The sequence below is a fragment of the Calidris pugnax genome, unplaced genomic scaffold, assembly GCF_001431845.1.
Source record: "Calidris pugnax isolate Ruff unplaced genomic scaffold, ASM143184v1 scaffold17, whole genome shotgun sequence".
Classification (NCBI taxonomy): domain Eukaryota; kingdom Metazoa; phylum Chordata; class Aves; order Charadriiformes; family Scolopacidae; genus Calidris; species Calidris pugnax.
In genome coordinates this window covers 2,386,107-2,408,084 of record NW_015090794.1, presented here as the reverse complement: position 1 = coordinate 2,408,084, position 21,978 = coordinate 2,386,107, and the positions used below count along the sequence as shown (strand labels likewise).

The 21,978-nt window shown below is 46.2% G+C and overlaps 1 protein-coding gene across 1 annotated transcript in view; it reads right to left on the bottom strand.

Annotated features, from left to right (window-relative positions):
* Window positions 1-21,978, bottom strand: part of LOC106884647 (lipase maturation factor 1-like) — a 123,942-nt gene that overhangs the window by 81,896 nt on the left and 20,068 nt on the right. Inside the window, exon 2 of the mRNA XM_014936169.1 lies at window positions 10,953-11,045. Coding sequence (XP_014791655.1) covers window positions 10,953-11,045 — 93 coding nt within the window. The remainder of the gene's footprint in view (window positions 1-10,952; window positions 11,046-21,978) is intronic.

Here is a 21,978-nt window from a genome sequence, read left to right as displayed (position 1 = left end):
CAGTACAGCTGGACATCATTACTTGGGAGCTGATCTTCCACCGGAGAGGGAAGGCGGCTTTTTGCCATTGATCAAACTGGAAGAGAAGAAAGCGGTAGGACAACAGAGGACCTGGGCTGAGTTGCCATGGTCTCTACACACCAGCAGCTCCAGCTCTCTATGTGTGCTCCCAAAAATTGCCTCTTACCATCCCAATGCATTGACCGCTGCCTTTCGTCAGGCCACCGCTGCCGTGCCCATCCCAATCCAATGGAAAATGACCAGCAAGCACGTGTGGAAGTGTTTTCCTCAATCACTCCACGTGTCAAGAGGCAGGTACGTTTTCCATGGAGAAACATCAGCCTGTGGAAGTGCTTTTACTTGACGATCACAGATACTGTTAATAACCATGTGGGACAATAATTAACAGAAACCTGCTAATGGTGAAGTACAGAGAAAATCTAAGCGTTGCAATGCTCAAATCCCAAGTTAATTTGTTGAGAATTTGTTACTGGGAACAGATTCAAGCCTTGTTCGCAACATAACCCCACTGGGTTCTAACTGAGATCAGAGCTTTTTTCTAAGAGTTAAAACCTGTAACCAGTAAATAATTTAAAACTGGAAGAGAAGCAGTCTAGATATCTAATAAAGACATAAAATATGACTGGAAGAATCAGTACAAAATACTCGTCCTGAATTTCTTGCTCTAAAAATAATGAAATAGGAAAAAAATATATTATTAATTAAGAGAAGCATGTCTTCATGTATTTTTATACAGCTTAAGAGGAAATAAATCAACTAGAGTTGCTATCGGGGAATTTACTCTTTTCAGAGACCTCAGACAGGGATAACACAGCACCATGTCTTCAAACAGCTCCCTCCCTGTGGTTTTCTCATCTGCATCAATTTTTCCACAGCCAATGCCCCCCGTGCTTTATGAGGCCGTACGGAGATATGAGAGGGTTGGGTCCCCCAGCCCTCCCCGGTGCCCGCGCACATCTGGCTGCCACACGGGAGCCGATGCTCAGCTGCCCTGCATCCTCCCCCCGGAACACATCGACAGATTTTTAAGTGATGATCTTAATAGAAAGACTAAGAGGTGAGAACATAATTCACCCCGTACAGCTGAAACTCCCCCATACGTTATATATGTGACTGTAATGCCCGAGTGAATCCTCCCCCGGTGACTTTACATACAAGGAGGAGTTTCTTCTCCCAACAAGCAAGAGCTCCCGTCCAATGCAGAGCAGTGATTCCTTTGCTGCTGTAGCTGAACCCGGGCCGAGAGCCTTCCTCAGATCTTGTTACCTGCAAAGAACAGGCCGTTTCTAATCCCTACATTCTCATCCCACTACATCTGTAACGTCTTTATCAGCTTCTGGAAGCAGATACAAAATTATATATAAATATGAGCACATAAATCAAAATAAAGCCCAGCAACAAAGACCAGCTACGCTGTCTCGCCCAACAAACCCCCCTCCTGCCTTTCACATGTGCTTTTACTTAAACAAGAGATAAAGTTCTGTTATAGCCCAACAAATATATTCCATTGTGCCATTAATCTTGTAAGCAAAATGGCCATATAGAGCCCTTGCTGCAATGTCAGCATCCTCAGTTTCTACCACAACCTAAGAATTGCCCAAATGAGAGAAGATATTTACTTAAACAAGAGATAAAGTTCTGTTATAGCCCAACAAATATATTCCATTGTGCCATTAATCTTGTAAGCAAAATGGCCATATAGAGCCCTCGCTGCAATGTCAGCATCCTCAGTTTCTACCACAACCTAAGAATTGCCTAAATGAGAGAAAATACTCCAGTGCATCCCCAGCTTGCTGAGGCCACGTGCAAGCAGGGCTTGGACCAGGCGATGTCCGAGCTCTCTCCTGCTCTGCTCTACTGCAAGCAGCCTGCTCCTACTCAATAGTCTGATAAAACCCATTTTCAGCCCAGCCTGGCTCCTCCTCTTCCTCCCGCCTGCTCCGAGGCAGAGCGCAGCATCTCCTCTGCCACACGTGTCAGGCAAATCCTGCATCCTGCATCCAGGAGAGGTTTGGCTCTGTCAGGAGCTCCCTGCCAAGACGATGGGATGCTGGACACGCACACCAGCAACCAGAGCCCATGCAGATGCACAGGGAAGGGGGACGCTAACATTTAAGTCACAGCAAAACCACTGTTTCAGCCCAGCAGGAAAACTGCCTGCAGACTTTTTAATTCATCCCTCAAAAAAAAATAATAAAAAAAAAACAACCCAAAAAAACCCCCACAAAAAAGAAAGGAAAAAAAATAGGAGAAATTATCTGTTTCAGAGCAGGTGAGCAAAGTGATGGAGATGAAAAAACAACGCAAGCTCAGATGCTTTATAATAAAATGCTGGGAATACGAAGGCAAAGCTGGATTGTGTTAAAATTCAAGGCTAATTTAAAGTCGTGTTCCTTAGTGCAAAAGCTGGAAAGACGCCCAAGTGAACGGAGGAGGGAAAAAATAATAACCAGGCCAATTGTATATTTCTCCTAGAAATTCCATGTCAGAACGTACCTCGCGACTCACACTCGCAGGCTCCAATTTCAATAAATCAACACAGCGTGCAGGGTAACAGTAGCACAAGTCTTTCTCTCTTTCCATAATACACCCAGGTAAAATCACCGTGAAGCGAAGAACAAAATGCCCATTCTTTCTGGTGCTTGGCAAGGGGACAAATTACTTTCTGCACCTCTCTGTGTTGAAGGACTAGTTATTAAATACAGTCTAAAGCTGCCTTTCCAGCTGTACTTAAATCAAGGACAAAATAAAGCAAACGCGACTGTCCACAAGAAATTCAGAGAGCAAAAGAGCAATGTTAGGATGAGGCCACCCCCACACACGTCTCTGCCTACCCAAATATGTAAATAATTCGGATTTGCAATGCAGAGCAAAGCCATACAGCCCTGTTACACAGAGCCACTGCCCAGACCTGTGTAATGTGCCACGACTTTTGCCAATATTTTACGGATTATTCCAACCGTCTAAGCCCAGTCCTGAGCATCCCACTGCCAAGAAAGAGCAAACAAGAAGGTGAGAGTGAGCTCAGCCCTGTCCCACTTGCTCATCCCAAAATGTGTTTGCACAAAAAAAAAAAAAAACCGGGGGTATTTTTGTTTGGACAGCAGTTTGTCCATGTCTGGGACTCAAGTTATGCTGAACGCTGTGGAAATACCGAGGAAGTGAGAGATCAGAGAAGAAAGCCTCATGAAGACACAGCACAACTTAAGGGAAGAAAAGGAGCACAAAAAAATGTGACGTGGCTAAAATGCTGTATTAAATCAACACTATATTAAATCAATGCCATCGGTCAGGACAGAAAAGGGGTCTCCCCATCCCTTGGTCCCCCCCCACTACACTGCCTCCCCTGTAATGACATTTCATGCCACTTCTGCTACGAATCATTTCACATTTCCTTTATAATCCCTCTCCTTTGCAAGGTGTAACTTCATTACTGGGCAGCACCAGGAGCTGAAACGTGATGCAGGCGTTATCTCAGAGGATGGAGGGCAGCACCCGAGCTCCTGCAAGCTGCCAGGAGGGTTTGCAGCCAGCCTTTTCTTTTCTAACTCAGTGCCAAGAAGGAGATAGCTGGCAGGAGCAGAAAATGTCTATAGAGACCTTTAAAACATCAGATTTATTTCTTTCCCCCCCCCGAAATACGAATTTTCAGTAAGTCTCTTGGCACATGGGCTTTTGGAAAGAACAAAAAAAAGAATTCCTTATCTAGAGAAAGGCAATTTATTGCAATCACAACCAGAATGTACAAGCGGTCAGTGGGTCCAATGCCCTGAAGTGCCTCTGAAAACCTCTCCCAAAAGCCAGGTACCAGTGGAAGATGTTCTACAGCCAGCAACTGTGGGAAAACTACAGAAATCCAGCAGGGAAAAACAAAGACATTAGGATCAGACCCTCCCAGAAGAAAAGCAGTCAAATGAAATAAAGCCACAGGCTCGTCCTTTTGGGGGGCAACAGAAAGCAGCATGCCATGCATAGGTAATTTGGATTTTCCATTACATTCTTCAACATTTCTGCACAGAGGCAAACTTTCCCCGAATAACCTCTCAGCTATTTGTTGTTATTAAATTACATCTTTAGCTTGCCACATAAAACACCTTTGAGACTTTGTGCCTTCCATAAAATATTTAAAAAGTAAGCTTCTCGCCCACACAAGCAGCTCAGTGCATTAAAAGTATGCACCAACCCAAAAAGAAAAGAGTTGCTCGAACCTATGTATTAGTGATTAAAACATTTCCAAGTCGATGCACTAATTAAAATAAAATTTACAAATAAGTAAGCCAGGAAGTAAAACGCTTTAAATAGCACTTGCCATTAAAACATCTATAGTTTACCATTGCCAGCAATTTCCTCCTGTATTTAGGGGAAAAAAATAGTTATGAACTGCTAACCGTTGCTTCACGTTAGGCTGGTACCACCTCTCCTTCCCAGGGATCAGAAACAAACTGACAAACATGGGAAGAGCAACCAACTCCAGAAAGCACCGAAAGCCCCTCCGGGACAGATGGAGCAGAGAGTCCGTGGCATCTCTTTGGCCAGAGAAGATGCTCCAGAAAAATGTGAACAGGGATAATGTTAATGAGACTTATAAACTGGGACCACTTCAAGTTCAATAACGACAAGGCTTCACAATCTGCCATCATCTTTTAGCAGAAGCACCCAGGCTGTGAACGTGGCCAAGGTGACCTCACCCCAGCCCCTCTCCCTCCTCCCGCCAATGGTGTCCCCCCCCATCTCCCCACTGTTTTTTCTACTTCCTCGCCCCACTGCCAGCATATGTATCAAAAATACCCAAATAATTTTCTCCATATAAACATTACTGTGGTTGATCTTAGAGAAGTTAATTATTTGAAGGCAATCCCATAGGAATAAAGAAATAAACCAGAATTTTCCAGTTAGAAAAATGATTAAAAAAAGACTCAACAGTCTTATCCCACAGCAGAAGTTCTCAATACATAGCACACATGAAACTCATTTCTGGTGTTCCCAACCAACAAAGCAATAGATGTTGTGTGAACACACTCTTCTGCTCCTCAGCTGAGGCAGCACCAGCTTTGGTCCATCAGGTTTTGCCCACACACGTATGCAGATACAATGCACAAGCCCCACCGTTTCATGTGCAAAACGGATACTCGCATAGACAAATATGTGTTTAAAACCTGACTAAGTGACTGCACAGGGTCTTGACCCCATGGACCAAAGCACAGAAGTGTCCTGCAGTTCCACTCACATTTCCTCACATCTTTTGGGAAGTCTGCATCTCTCCCAGATGCTACAGTGGATACCTGGAACATGCAGCAACGACTTGTGTTTGTTATAAAGCACTAAGGGCTAAAGTAATCCTACATAAACTTCTTATCCAACAGTACCTCTTGACTTGAAAAAAACTGAACTCCAAAAACATGGTTCCAACACCCCATTCAACTGGACTACATCTATCTGTCCAGCTGGTCCCTAAGACCACACAACTGGGAGGTAGGAAGAGAAAACCATTTCACAGGACAAAAAGGCAAACACCACCACATCTAGACAGAGGAGCGCAAGAGCTTTGAACGTAGATAAATTTCTCATCCTTCCCCATGAGGACAGAGACCCCAGCAAACCACTGGCACAGCACTCACAATGTAGACACAAGTATCAGCCTTCCTTCCTTGGATAAAAGCAGGTCTTCTGCAACCTAGGAAACTGATAGAGACTACCAAAGAGATTTGGGGAGGCTCGGGAGAATGGAAGTCAAGTCACTGCAAAGGGAACTCAAGGGCAGCCTGGTTATAAAATTCAGATGTGTATGAATTTGCTTTCAGCACTTTGGTTTCCACAGCCAGCAAACACTTCTGAAAGAGCCTCATTAAAAATTCACTGTCCTCCTCTCATAAGCTTTGAGGGGAAAAGCAAAGAGCAACTGACTTTCCAAACTATTTTAAAACTTGGAAGAATTAATAAATACAGATAAACAAGCCCAGGAAAGGGAAGGAGCTGGGTAAATCTGCACTTGAAGGACTCCTTTGCCAAGTTTGGTAACAAAGAAGCAAACCAGAATGTGAAAATTATGCTTTTGTTCTTATTCTGGTTATATTTAAAGAGGATTCTTAAATTATCCAGGACGTCTTTGTGCCAATAGGTGTCAGCTTGCAGCAAGGAGAGCGGGAGCCTTTCACAGGTATGTATGTGCCTTCGGCGGCCACCGCTTCCCTCAATGGGTCAATGTTCTCCACTCGCCCCAGCGCCGTGGCTGCTGCGAGCGGGATGGCGTGTTGTTGGAAGGAACTGGATCCCTCCCCTCCTCCCACCCTGGAACAGCTTTAACGAGGAGTGTGGTTCCCGGTGGATATGGAAAAACTAACATCGGCGGCTGCTGCTGCTGCTGGGAGGAAAACGGACTCCTTGGAAAAAAAAAAAATAAATAAAAATCCGGCGGGTACAAGGAGATGCGAGTGGCGACGCAGAATAGGAGGGGCTTTGTACCCAGAACCTGGGGAGGACCTGCACGTACCATCGCTCCATCTGCTGCAACTGCATCAGTACAACTTACACTACATGATACAACCGTGTCACCATCTCTATTGAGTTGGGGTGCTGCTGGAAACTCCTACTGTTACCCCCACAACTGTCCACAGCACCTCACCACGGACCAGCTTGCTGGTAACAGTGTTTCTCCCTCAAAATTGAGCATTTTAAAATCAACTTGCTGCTCCAACAAACAGCCCATCCGTAGTACCAAATGGAAAAGGCTCCAGAGGTGGGATGGAGTTGAGAAATGTCCCGTGTTTCCTGGCACTTTCTGAATCAACAGTTTCATATTTGCCTCAGGACAGTCACAGCTATTTGCTGCCTTGTTGGCGGATGTGCCATGCCTGGAGCAGAAAAGACAATTTTGGGAGGGAAGATAAATGAAATCCACAATTCAACAACAGAAATACTTGGCTGGGGGCTTGGCTGCCTGGAGATATCTCAAACCTCTTCTAACTCCATTTTTACAGTGGACTAGACTCAACCCAAAAGAGTCTTGTATTTGATTGCCAAGGGTCAGTGGAAGATGACAATAATCATGTTGCTCAATTTCAGAGAGAAAAGGGGCTCCAGAGCTCCCAGGAGAGTCAGCAGAACCTGCAAACCACGTATGAGAGAATCCACTCTGGGGGCTGAGCCCTTGGCTGGAAAGGGGATGAAGAAATGGCATTCACCATCCTGATGAAGCCGTGCACATGGCAGCGTGAGGGCAGATACTTCAGCAGAAATAAAGTTACCAGTGCAGACTCATTCCTGCTTTCAACCAGCAAGTTGGTTATTAGCCACTGTTCAAAGGGAAGAGGGAAGAAGCTGTCCAGAGACACATTGGACCACACAGTGTTCGCAATGAGGTGACAGAAACCTAAAAGAAAGTACAGCCAAATCTTCCCTTGAGCTGGTCCTGAATGTTTTGCCAGCAGCAGTTGGGTGGCCTGTTTGAGAAAGGAAAGATTAGGACAGTTCCCCTCATTAGTACCATGCTGAGTGCCAGGAGAAGAGGAACTGTGGCTCTGCAAGTTTGAGAACCCTCTTGTAGAGGACATCACGATAGTGTGAACGACAGTCAGTCTCCAAGGACCTCCGGAGATTATTCTTGCTGGACTGGGGAAGAAGAGTGATGGACACCCACCCTAGAAGAAGATGAGAAGGAACTGACAGGGCAGGGAACCCAGCTGGAAGAGCTCTGGCCCAGCAGGAAGAGCAGGCAGATAGGGTGGGTCTCCTGAGAAGCACTACTATATTTTAAGTCTGGCTGCAAGGGGACGAAGGGGCCGTAAGAGACTCCTGTTTGGACTGAGCAAGGTCTGTACGACATGGTTGAGTGGGATAATACAAGAGGGGCACCATGAGCAGGGTGGGAGTGGGCCGAGAGCATGGGAAGCACAGGAGGTGGTCTGGCCCAAGCCAAGGGGAGCAGGAGGTAACCTGGTCCTGGGTATTGGGCCAGAGGGTCAGAATGGGATTCACAGGTGAGCCAACGCGGCGGAGCGGGACAGGGGATTGGATCCAGCTCTAGGAGAAGGAACTGAAGACCAAGAAAGTAGGGGGTTTCCCAAAGCCAGCTGGACAGAGATCAGAGACGAGGTGGGCCTCAATGGCAGTCCAGTTCCTCTGGTGCAAATCTCCCACCTCATGGATACGATCCAGGTCCTGCAGAGCTAATGAAGCAATAACTTTTTCCAAAAACAAGAAACATTGAGAACGTCGGTGTACAGGGCTGCTGGAGAGCAAGGCGAAAGGCAACTGCTTGCAGAAAACGGCAGCTCCTCCATAAGGTTTACTTAGTCCAACAGCAATATCTGTATTTCATCTCTTACAGCTTCTCCATTAAAAAAAATTACAATGTCGAAGTCCAAATAGAAAAATCTGCCGAGCAGCCTGGGCATAAACAGACCCAAAATGCTTGTGCACCTCCTGCTACAGTGACTCAGAGTCCCCACAAGCAACAGGATTCTGCTCTCCATTTCAAAAGGTTTTCGACCTTTTCTTATCCTTCAGTTATGCTGCACATCAGCCACCCCTCACCATGGGGTAAGGTGGGACAACTGCTACTTAAATAGAAAACAATAACTGCTGAATAGGAGGAAGAACTATTGAAACAAATTCAGAAAAACAGGGATTAAAAAAAGGTGTATGAATACACTGCATCTGGTGCTACCCAGAGACTTTGTGTTGCCCTGTCTTCTTATGCACGTTCCACAGATGTTCATAAGAAGAAATTAAACAACCAAACCCTAAGTACGTTATATTAATGCATTAGAAGAAATTAAACAACCAAACCCTAAGTACATTATATTAATGCATTATTATTAAAGCAATATGAATCTATTAGCTTATTATGGAGGAAATACTAGCTTATTATGGAGGAAAAGGTCAAGACTGTTGTACATTGGGGAAAGCACTCTTCTATATGGGACAGCTTCTTCCCACTCCCATGGGAGCCCTTGTCCAAGCATGGTGGGAGTGAGCAACCCACCCACGTCCACCAGCACCCCAAGAAACCACGCTGCGATCCAGCCCGAGATGCAGCACCCATCATCAGGGAAAGTGTGGGCAAAGAGAAGTGCAACAGAGAGGGGCTGCTGCTGAATGGTGGTTCAATGCTTTAATTTTAGGGTCTTCACGGTGAGAAAAAATAAGTAGCACAGTATTTTGCAGTTAGGACTAACCATGAGGTCGTTCCATGGCGTGATTACAACGCGTGGCAGTGAGCTGTGCGGTAAGGCTCTCTGAGTGCAGGCAGACGAGGAAAAGCAGGAGGAGAGGAGAGGCTGGAGGGAGGGAGGAGGAGGAGGAGAGGGGTTTGGGGAGCCCTTGGGGCTGGGGGGCTGGTGTTCCCGCAGAGGGCAGCATCGCCCCTGCGCAGCCGGGAGGGCAGCCAGCCCCGCTCCTCGCTCCCTGCTCCAGCAGCACCAAACAATGCCTTAGGTGGGTGAGATCTGTCGTACTCCTGCAGCAATTCTGAACAAACTAAACTACAGCACATCGTAGCAAAAAAGCCAAAACCCACCAGGATTAAAAAAAGCCACGCACCGCCACACCCCCAAACATTGAGAAACAAGTTCAAGATTGCAAATTAATCCCTGGGCATAAAATTCATCGATTGAAATTACGCAAACGAAGGAAGGGAATAGCTCTGTGTGGCTGGCGTTAGGCAGGTTTCCAATATTCATGTTTCAAGGGGGGGCTCAGCTGCACCTCCTGACATGTCAAATGATGAGGCAGGCTCAAACAGAGATACCCAACTTCTGAACATCCTCCAGGACCAGTTCCTTGCTACAATCAGTGGAGACAATAATATAAAATCCACGGGATCTACTGTCTCATACTCAAAAAGTATCAGAAAATTATCATGTGTGACGTGATACCAAAACATATTTTTCTACTATCCTGGGTGTAAAGTTGTTAACCATAAATTTTAGGCTGAAATCATCATAGTGGTATTAACTTTAAATTCTAAAAATGACACCTTAGATCTTTTTTTATTAATTTTTTACAAAAACTTCCTGCTATGTTTCACTCAGGGAACTTTTCAGATTTAGAAACAAAAAAGAGATAGAATTACAGGTGGATGATGCCCATGAACACAATATAGACACCGACGCACAAGTAGCGATAATTCACTCACTGACAAACTCCTAGCTGTCAGGGAAAGGGTTAATTCTAGCAACATTGGAGCTTTATTGTGTGCACAGCCAGAATTAGCTTACACTACAAAATGAAACACCGTGAAACCTGTACTGCATTAAGGTTAGTGGAACTACATAATAATTTATGAACTGGACTATGGTTTACACCACAGACAAACAATCGCTAAGCAGGAGGTCTTAGGAAGCCGAAGGTTAAAGGTGATTGCATATTACCTGAACTTCCCTTCAATAACTCAACACATGACTATTAGCCTGGTTTATCTGGCTCTATTAAGAAGAGCCGATGAAAACTTTTAATCTGCTTCCAAATGGCTGCAGGCACTGGGTAGATATTAGGTTGTTTTGTTGGGCGCGCTGAAACAAAACCATGGAAGCTCCCTTCCCCAGCCCTCATTAAGGCTTTAGAGCCACATCCATGTGGTGGGCACCTCACTAAGGGTGACAGAGCCCTCCTTGCACCCTGGTCCCCGTGTCACCATGCACACCCGGCAGGCACCGTCCCACCGAGGGATCCACACTCCAGGTCAATCCGAGGGAAACTGGCATCTGGCACCAGGAGCTCTTCTGCTCCCAGAACATTTCACAGCTTTAACTGCACTCTCAGTTTATTACGCTTTTAAGTGTTATTGCAAGTGATTTCCCTCCTGACATTACCTGTCCTCCCACCGGACATCCCTGATCGCACACCGTCCCCCAAGGAGACCTTGGTAAGATGCTCCTGGAAGAAAACCTCAACCATAAATTACCACCAACCTACTACAAGAGACAAATTACCTTGTACCCTAAATCAGGATGGAGAACTTCTGCCCGCTCTGCGATGCCCTGACCACTGCCTGGATTCCAGCCCTGCTCCAAGCAGCCCTTGCTCTAACGAACCCCAAGAGCTGCCTCTGCACCCCCGTCCTGCATCCCACTGAGCATCATCCCGTGCCACACACACGTCCCAGGGCTGCTCCTCGTCCCCCGGCTCCACCCATCTCAGGACACGGGAAGCCAGCCCCAAACACTGAGCAAATTCAACACGCTTTGCCCCAAAATAGCATGACTTTGGCTGACAATTAAGAATGACCTTACGGTCGTGCCAACAAAGTTTCCGAAAATAATCCTTTCATGGGTTTTATGTGATAGCAGCTGTAAGCATTTCAAAGCACCAGCATTAACGGGGCGAGGGGGGGGTTCCCCCTGCTCCTTTTCAGCTTGGCAATGCTACAATTAAACAATAGGCTTCATTTCTTGAGTAAAAGCTGTGTTACATGGCTACAGCTTTATCACTTTGCTTATTTGTTTGACTATAGTGCCTATAGGGCTGAAACAAAGAGAGGGCCCTGCTCCAAAGAGTTTACACTCTTAATTAGCCTCAATTAAGGTAGCAACTCCCTATAGCTCCAGCCCTAACGACTGTTGTTTCTCTTAGAGGGACACATCCAAAAGGCAGCAGAGTCCCTAAAGAGTCTCATCCACATCTGCAGGCTGAGAGTCAGCATCTGGAGACCTCCTGGATATTGCTGCTCCAGGGACACACCGGTGGCAGAAGCCCTGGGAAGGACCCAGCTTGGGAAGGACCCCGGTGCTGCAGATGTCCCTGCTGTGACATCATATGCTTCCCACAGCAGGGCTAATTGCAATTAACTCCCCGAGTCAAACACGCCACAGCACCAAAAGTGCATCCATACAGCACCACTGAGCCCACCCAGGGCTCCTGCCACTACAGGATGGCAGGAGAAAGGGAGAGGATTGTTGGACATTTGCTGCAAAATCAGGTGGGGTGGGAAGAGGCAGCCACGTGTGTCTGTGTTAGGGGGGAGCCTGTTACCTCTGTGCAGCACAGCAAAGCCAAGTTTGCAGACCTGTGAGAGGTTTCAGATAATCTTTCAAGTGTGCAGCATGGTACTGCAGGCAGAAGACATCTCACAAACTCATTGTTACTCGGGCTTCATGTGGCAAATCCATCAACCCCGTGGCCTTCTCTTACCCAAAAGCTGTCCACACTTCTCCTTCCTCCAGAAGCCACAGCAATGCCCACCTCTCCTCCGGCAGCACAGACATTTAATTCAGCATGTTCCAAACAGCGCTGGCTGCATCTCTCCAACGTGCCCCATCTCCCTGCTCCAGGACATTGCAGTGCATCACTTTTAAACAAACAAGGATGGAATTAACCCAACGCATCACCAGGTCCTGCAGATCCAGCTTTGTGTGTGCCTGTGTGTGTATTAAAAGAAAATAAACAGAACTAAATTGGAAATCCTGGAAGCCGATTATTTATTTATTTGCACTGCAAGCTAAGTCAGAGGCATCGACTGCCTTAAAGCCTCTACAAACTGAAGCAACTGTTTAAGAAGAACAAATTTGGGATGTTTAAGTAACTTCTAACAGAAATAAACAGTGTGGGTCCAAAGCAGAGTGAAAATATTGGAGCAATCACCAAAATCTGTCAAATCAAACGTAAGAAATGAAAAGCCTTCAAGATAGCGACTGCACATTCTCAGGGTTGCTTGGGCTACACTTCAGCCCAGCAGATTATTTACCTTTCCAGCCAAATCCATCATCCCCCTGACATTCCCAGCAAACACAAACAAGGAAACTGGGCTTTGTTGCCCACTGGACATCCCTGATTGCACACCGTCCCCCAAGGAGACCTTGGTAAGATGCTCCTGGAAGAAAACCTCAACCATAAATTACCACCAACCTACTACAAGAGACAAATTACCTTGTACCCTAAATCAGGATGGAGAACTTCTGCCTGCTCCGCGATGCCCTGACCACTGCCTGGCTTCCAGCCCTGCTCCAAGCAGCCCTTGTTCTAATGAACCCCAAGAACTGCGTCTTTTTTTTCTTCTTCTTCTTATTTTTTTTGTGTGTCAGAGTTAGGTTGATGGTTGGACTAGATGATCTTTAAGGTCCTTTCCAACCTAGACGATTCTATGATTCTCTGCACCTCCCTCCTGCATCCCACAGAGCATCCCGTGCCACACACATGTCCCAGGGCTGCTCCTCGTCCCCCGGCTCCACCCATCTCAGGACACGGGAAGCCAGCCCCAAACACTGAGCAAATTCAACACGCTTTGCCCCAAAATAGCATGACTTTGGCTGACAATTAAGAATGACCTTACGGTCGTGCCAACAAAGTTTCCGAAAATAATCCTTTCATGGGTTTTATGTGATAGCAGCTGTAAGCATTTCAAAGCACCAGCATTAACGGGGCGAGGGGGGGGTTCCCCCTGCTCCTTTTCAGCTTGGCAATGCTACAATTAAACAATAGGCTTCATTTCTTGAGTAAAAGCTGTGTTACATGGCTACAGCTTTATCACTTTGCTTATTTGTTTGACTATAGTGCCTATAGGGCTGAAACAAAGAGAGGGCCCTGCTCCAAAGAGTTTACACTCTTAATTAGCCTCAATTAAGGTAGCAACTCCCTATAGCTCCAGCCCTAACGACTGTTGTTTCTCTTAGAGGGACACATCCAAAAGGCAGCAGAGTCCCTAAAGAGTCTCATCCACATCTGCAGGCTGAGAGTCAGCATCTGGAGACCTCCTGGATATTGCTGCTCCAGGGACACACCGGTGGCAGAAGCCCTGGGAAGGACCCAGCTTGGGAAGGACCCCGGTGCTGCAGATGTCCCTGCTGTGACATCATATGCTTCCCACAGCAGGGCTAATTGCAATTAACTCCCCGAGTCAAACACGCCACAGCACCAAAAGTGCATCCATACAGCACCACTGAGCCCACCCAGGGCTCCTGCCACTACAGGATGGCAGGAGAAAGGGAGAGGATTGTTGGACATTTGCTGCAAAATCAGGTGGGGTGGGAAGAGGCAGCCACGTGTGTCTGTGTTAGGGGGGAGCCTGTTTCCTCTGTGCAGCACAGCAAAGCCAAGTTTGCAGACCTGTGAGAGGTTTCAGATAATCTTTCAAGTGTGCAGCATGGTACTGCAGGCAGAAGACATCTCACAAACTCATTGTTACTCGGGCTTCATGTGGCAAATCCATCAACCCCGTGGCCTTCTCTTACCCAAAAGCTGTCCACACTTCTCCTTCCTCCAGAAGCCACAGCAATGCCCACCTCTCCTCCGGCAGCACAGACATTTAATTCAGCATGTTCCAAACAGCGCTGGCTGCATCTCTCCAACGTGCCCCATCTCCCTGCTCCAGGACATTGCAGTGCATCACTTTTAAACAAACAAGGATGGAATTAACCCAACGCATCACCAGGTCCTGCAGATCCAGCTTTGTGTGTGCCTGTGTGTGTATTAAAAGAAAATAAACAGAACTAAATTGGAAATCCTGGAAGCCGATTATTTATTTATTTGCACTGCAAGCTAAGTCAGAGGCATCGACTGCCTTAAAGCCTCTACAAACCGAAGCAACTGTTTAAGAAGAACAAATTTGGGATGTTTAAGTAACTTCTAACAGAAATAAACAGTGTGGGTCCAAAGCAGAGTGAAAATATTGGAGCAATCACCAAAATCTGTCAAATCAAACGTAAGAAATGAAAAGCCTTCAAGATAGCGACTGCACATTCTCAGGGTTGCTTGGGCTACACTTCAGCCCAGCAGATTATTTACCTTTCCAGCCAAATCCATCATCCCCCTGACATTCCCAGCAAACACAAACAAGGAAACTGGGCTTTGTTGCTGAGTTGGAGGGAGAGCAATAACAAACCTGGCTGGCTTCAGAGGAAGATGGATAAATCCATGCTCTACCTGCTCCGCTCCGGCACCGGGAACCCCTCTGCCCATGGCACTTTCTAAACAGCTCCGGAAAATGGGAATCAAGCCCCAAGGATAAAATCCTGTGTTAGCCTCCGGTCGCACCTGACATAACACAGCCTTTCCCTGTCCCCAGGACAGTAAACACCCTTTGATCGTGGCAGAACCCCACCGGGACAGACACCTGCCAGTGCCCGGGGCATCAGCGCCCCAGCGAGCAGGGGGAGATGTGGGATGGGACCACCAGCAAACGCTCTGGGTTTTCCAATTCCCTGGTGGTTTTCTGGGACAGAACGGCACAAACAGGGCAGAAACAGCAAGAGGAGGAGTCATTTCCTTCATCCCCCTTTGCTCGGTGAAGCCAAGCACACTCCTCTGCCCCAGCCCAGACAGAAGAGGTATGGCACAAACATTACTACCTTCCTGTTCAAACTGCAGGACACCGACTAAATTTGGGTTAACCTGTGCTACTAGTTAGCACAAACCTGGTAATAACGTTATTTGCTTGGTTTCCAGGCAAGGAACATGAGGACAAGGGAGTCAGCTGTCTGCAGCCCCAGGGGACCCTGTACCTCAGATGACCATGACGGTCCCAGGGATGTGCAGCTTCCATGGCTTGGGGGGTCCTTGGTGCCCTCTGTGCCCAGAACCAGCCCCTCAGCACCACCAAACCCCTCAGTGACCACAGAGGAGGTCCTGGGGGACAGACACGAAGGCAACATGGGAAAGGGCCAGAGCACCCCATATTTCTAAAGGCGCAGACTAGAGAAGCCCTAAAATACACCCCTTGGTGCTTAAAACAGACATAAGCCCAAAGGGCATGTGTATTTTTAATTTAATAACTAGCCTCGCAGGTGTAAACAAGGTGGAAAAGGCAAGGGAGGTCTTCAGCTGCTCTTCCTCACAAACAAGTCTGCACAGCTCAAAACTTCCCCCCACCCCACGCTGTTGACAAAATATTATTTATATTTATTTGTGTGTGCGTGCACAGGAGCTCAGTGGGAGAGCAAAGGGTTTGGGGGGAGCAGCAAGCAGGGCATCGTGTCCAAGAGCAGACTGTCCCTCAGCCCTACGCCGGGTGATGGGGACCGTCCTGCAAAACCCACCCACGCTCCAAGCAGGGAGAAGAATCTCCTGGGAGGACAGATGTCTCCAGCACGGATGCACACACAACACTGAGGCTGGCCCTAAACACACGTGGCTGGAGAAGACCATCACCTTAAAGAGAAATGAGCTCTTGGCTTGAAGGAGAGAAACACCCAGCACCCTCTGGGGATTCTGCTGATTTGGGAGGGAGGTGCCTAGGTGCAACAACAACAGGCAGGGTCAGGAACCCTAGTAGATACTAATATCCCAGGACTTCTGGTCCATACTCATCTGTTTCACACAGAAGAAACAGTTAAACCAGCTTGAACAGTTCAGAAGCACCCGTGCTCTTTCCTGACGATGCAAAAAATCCAAGATTTTAAGCAAGACAACAATCACGTTCTCCTGTCCTTCAGCTGTGAGTTTGACAACAAAACCCAGAAATACTTCAGTGATTAAAATTATTAATTCCTCTTCCAAAACATGAGATAACCAAGGTGTAAGGGAGATATATTCACGGCCAGGGAGGCACACACTCCTCTGCCTGGTCCCTAGAAGCAGCATGGAGCCTGGGGAGCACGCTCCTGCCCCCAGATGCCTGCCTCCCAGACATCAAGGGTCTGACACCAAGTCCTGGTGCCTTCCTTGTACGTGTGGTCCTTCACCTTGTGCTAAAATGATCACGCTTAGTGATCTATGACACATGGAGGCTGCTGCCCACCCAACTGATGGGTATATTCTTAATTTTGCCCATCCGTCTGTCTCCGCTTGTCCACCTGCTCCTCATTTACTCTGCCAACCCTTTGCGTCCTACCTGAATCCGCATCCGAACCCCAAGCCAGGGCTCCAGGGCTCTTCTCCACACTAGGAATCTCAAGAAATAATATCCTCCTGCTGCAGATCTGCAACCCTCGCCAGCAAAGCCATGGGACCACCTAGGGTCTGCTCCTGCCGCCAAGCCACCGAGCCAGGCACGGGGGAGCGCTCACTGCAGCTTTTAGCTGTGGCCAAGAAAGAAACCCACACCGTGGTGCCCGAGGAGAGGAAGGAAAGAGAGAGAAAGGAGGAAAGGCAAGTTACGGATTTCACACCTGGAATATGTTTAGGAAATGTAGTTAAAACAACTCTTGATCCCCGTTACTAAACTGATACAGTAGTTGGAAAAATCTTGCCTCTCTTGCTCCACACTCTCCTCTCCCAGCAGTTTTTCAAGGCAAAGCAGCAACAAAGAGCAGCAGCACGAGCACGGGCTGGGAGAGCTAAAGCAGCCGGGACGGATCCTGCCCAGGTCCTGGCCAAAAGGCAGCTCCAGCAAAATCATCTCAGCCCTTCACTCCCATCCGCTCGGGAAAAGCCCTGGAGATCTCACTGGGAAAATGGGGACAAGGCAGCTGCAGCACAGGGAAAAACCACACAGCAAGGAAGTCGGGCAGATGGTGAAAAATAAAAAGAGAACGAGGAAAGAGAGAGAAATAACACACACCTGTAAGTCCAGAGCAAGCCAACAGAGGAGGGAAAAAAATAAGCGTGGGGCTGTGAATTATTAATTACATGGAAAACAGAGGAATTTATAAGTAAAAAGAACATGGGGAAATATACATTTTACTAGTTGAAAGATATTTTTTTTTCTAAGTTTTACACAGATATAATTTAAAAAGGCAAGGAAAACAGCATGGCAAAGCAAGCCAGTACAGCAAGTCGAGGGTGCAAGAGTTAAAGCGTCAGAGAGCAGCAACTGAGCTCCGGGTGCCAGGCACAGGGACAAGGAGAAGATGGGGAAACGGGTGCCTGGTGACTGGAGGAGAAAGGATTCCATTTTCCTTTCAACACCCCTAAAAATAGAAACCGAACTGCAAGTGAAGGGCTGCAGAAAGGCATTCTGCCACAGCTCTGGTGAATTCGGAAGCATCGCTGCTAGTTTAGACTGATAGAAGAAGTGGGACAGCTGGGAGAAATGGGAGCAAATGCATGTGCTCAGTAGGAATAAAAGCACATAAGGATAAGGATGCAAAAGAAGTAGCTCAGGGCTTATCTACAAATCAACACAATGGATATTCCTGGCCCTTCCTCTGCGTGGTCTCCGCTCCTGAGTTTCTGGACAAAGGACACCAGGAGCAGGTCTGGGTTTCACAAGGGGAGTAGCCCACACACCCAGCACGTCCATACAAGGTTGTGGAAAACAGAATCCACTAAGAAAAAAAATAACCAAAAATAAAGCAAACCCCTCTGCCCCTGCTGTAAACTTTACAGACAGAAGCAGGAACTGGAAGCTGACCAATTTGTGTTAGATTCTGGGGTTTAAAATCCTCCAGAATGTAAACCCAGCCCCACCTCTCTCTTGAAAGCCATATGTAATCTTTAAGCAGGTAAGAAAATAAGAGCCCAATTAGGGCTACTGTAACTCCACAATTGTTTAGACATAATTGTCTAAATAAAATAAAGGGCTTAATTAGCACTATCATCAAAATGAAAGGCATATTTGAATAAACATGCTGCTGCTTCAGTCAAAAGCAATTAACATTTCACTTGATAAGAGCAATCTCGGCTGGATGCACATGTTTTTAATAATGCAAATATTTTTCCTACTTATAATAATTAACTTTTTTTCTTTTTAAGAAATTCTGCAAAGACTGGTGCTGAGAATAATCAATATCTCACATCCACCCCCAAAAACCGTATGATCCCTAATAAGGGGACTGTAGACAGCAAGTGAACTGTCCTCACATCTCGGCTGGATGCACATGTTTTTAATAATGCAAATATTTTTCATACTTATAATAATTAACGCACATGTTTTTAATAATGCAAATATTTTTCCTACTTATAATAATTAAAACAACTTTTTTTTTCTTTTTAAGAAATTCTGCAAAGACTGGTGCTGAGAATAATCAATATCTCACATCCATCCCCCAAGAACCGTATCATCCCTAATAAGGGGATTGTAGACAGCAAGTGAACTGTCCTCAGATCCACTCCTGTCCACGCTGAGGACTTGAAAGGAATATTTTTGCATCCTACTTCAGGGAAATAAAGAAACTGGGCAACACAAGACCACAAACTGCAGAACCACGTCCATTTCTGTGTCTCTAAACTCTTTAAATGGAGTGGAGATGAGTATCCTAGTATAATAATTAACTTTTTTTCTTTTTAAGAAATTCTGCAAAGACTGGTGCTGAGAATAATCAATATCTCACATCCACCCCCAAAAACCGTATGATCCCTAATAAGGGGACTGTAGACAGCAAGTGAACTGTCCTCACATCACTCCTGTCCACGCTGAGGACTTGAAAGGAATATTTTTGTGCCCCACTTCAGGGAAATAAAGAAACTGGGCAACACAAGACCACAAACCGCAGAGCCACGTCCATTTCTGTGTCTCTAAACTCTTTAAATGGAGTGGAGATGGAGTATGCACATCCTAGTTTTGTTCATTAGTATCTGGGATTCTGGGGTTTTTGTAACCTACTACATGTCAAGAACCAAAGACAGCTTTTAGGTAAAATGGGATTCTGGGGTTTTTGTAACCTACTACACATCAAGAACCAAAGACAGCTCTTAGGTAAAATAAAAAAATAAAATAAAAAATAAAATAAAATATAAAATAAAATAAGGTAAAAAAAAATAAAAGTGTATTCCAGCTCAGCTGTCCCCTCCACGTCGACCTCCCAGGGGTAGGACGGAACTCTTTAGAGCAGACCTACATAGTAACAACATAAAACCAAAATAAATAAGAACAGAGACAGGCACCTTCTAAAATATCAACAAGCCCATACTGACACTATCTGCTTAAGTGAGAGAAGGAAGTTACAGATCACAAATCATGTAGATGTATGGTGCAAATTAAACACATTTTCCTGAATCCAGGAACTGGAGCTGTGAAACTGCTCAATGTCAGATAAAACAGAAGAGTCAAATGAAGTAATTTCTCACCCCTTAATAGATCCAGCCATCAAAAAGTTACAGGAGACAGACTATGCTGGGCTCCTTACTGAAGTCTGAGAGCCAAAAGCATGATTTCCTGATTCTAAATATTAATGAAAAATGAGTGGAATTTATGAGTACTCTTGAATTTAATTAAAGCAGGGTCCTGGAGCTCTTAATTTTGCTCTTTGCACGGTGGGCTGGTGCAACAGCAAAGCTTGCTGCAGCCTGGGTGCTGCCCTCCCACCAGGGAAGCTCAGTTCAAAACTGAAAAAAAAAAACCTACAAGTTCAAGACATAAAGGGGACAGCAAAAGTATAGACAACACACATTTCACTGTCTGCAGCATCCTCCTCCCAGCCCTCAGTGCAGGGACCTTTGAAGCCACCTGGTCACATCTATCTCTGCTTCACCCCACCATCAGAAGTACATCCCCCGTACGTGAGATCTCTCCTGTCTCCACTCTTTCTTTTTTGCTCTGGTTAATGAAACTTCAGCACCAAAACTGGAGCAACGCAGGCATCAAAATTAAAGTGTCCATCTGTCATCCCCACGCTAATATTGTTTGCAGCCCGGCTCTTGGAATTTAACGTCTGCAGTAATGAAGGAAACTGCTGGGAAAGTGTTCAAGAACTCCCTAAACAACGTGTTAATGAATCGTTCTCTACAGAAGCACATTAAAAGGGTCACTCTGCAACCCAGGAACCGTGCATTAAACTATGTCACTCTTAGGCATCAATGCCACTATTAGGCATAAACAGAACCAAGCAGCATTTACTTTTAGTTTGGCCTCCCACGTTATACATCTGCCTGTGCTGATGCTGTCTGGGGGTTTTGTGACTCGGAGCAACCACACACAGAAACACTGAACAGGGACATCCTGAGCTCGGGTACCCACCAGCCACCAGGTCAACCCCTGCAGAGCAGAAGCACAACTGCAGCCTTCAGAGACTTAGGTGCCAAGCAAAACCTCCAGAAAGCAGCAGATAAAAGTAGTAGCTGAATGTCAGTGGTGCAAGGGAAAGAGCGAAAAGGTAAAATCACAAAAGAAACAAGTTGCCTCAATTCAAAAATTGTGAAGATATCTTTTATGACCGTCTTTTTACAGGGGATGAGGCCTGTGACCAAATATTTTGTAGATGTTACAAAGGGATGAATGAGCTCCCTGCTTTTCAAAACTACAGACGCATCTGCCCTTTATTACTTAAAGTTTTCAGAAATTAGGAAATGCCTCTGTCCCTAGGATATTACAACCAATAACTTCTACGACCCTGACATTTTACCTTTCCTGCAGACACTGAATAGACCTACAAAACAGTCATAATTTTTAATAGTGACAATCTATCTTTCTTCTGATAACATGTATGAATCTGAACTCCTATTCTACCACCAGTGCAGGAACACTGCCATGTCTCACAGGGCAAATACTCCTCAAATGCTGTTTACATTCGATTTTATCAGTCCTATGTAATAAAAAAATCACCTGGCACGTGGTTGAATAGGTGCAGCTGAGCAGCCTGAGCAGCACAACCTCAGTGCACATGCAGTGGGCCCCCCAAAAAAAAAAAAAAAAAGAAAAGAAAAGCAGCTACTCTCTGAAGTCAAATGGCAAAACGCCCATTTCATGTCGAATGCCAATGCAAAATACTTGCTGATTCCTCCAGCGGTTTATTGCTAGTGATGAAGTCCCCCGAGGTCTCTCCAAAGACGTTTTTCTGCTACCAGGCTCAGTCCAGCATAAAACAAAAGAGATCTTGCAGCTCAGATGACATGTTAAGATGAATAACAGGAAGGTGAATAAGAATGGTGCTCACAACAGGCTCCAAAAAACAATTCCAATTACACAATCCCCTCTTCGAAAAGTCGTATTTTCGCCTAATGTGAAGCGACTGGAGAAAACTCTGGTGACCATGAACAAACACAACTGCTGACCAGGCTGCGGGCAGGCTGGAAGCCCAGAGCTGCCTGACAATAAGCTGCCGGGCTCTCTGCCCACCCCGCTCACATTTGGCTTTACTCAGAAGGAAAGGTCACCACCACACCAACACGTGCAGAGGTCTTCGATGTACAGATACCTCTGCCTACTCA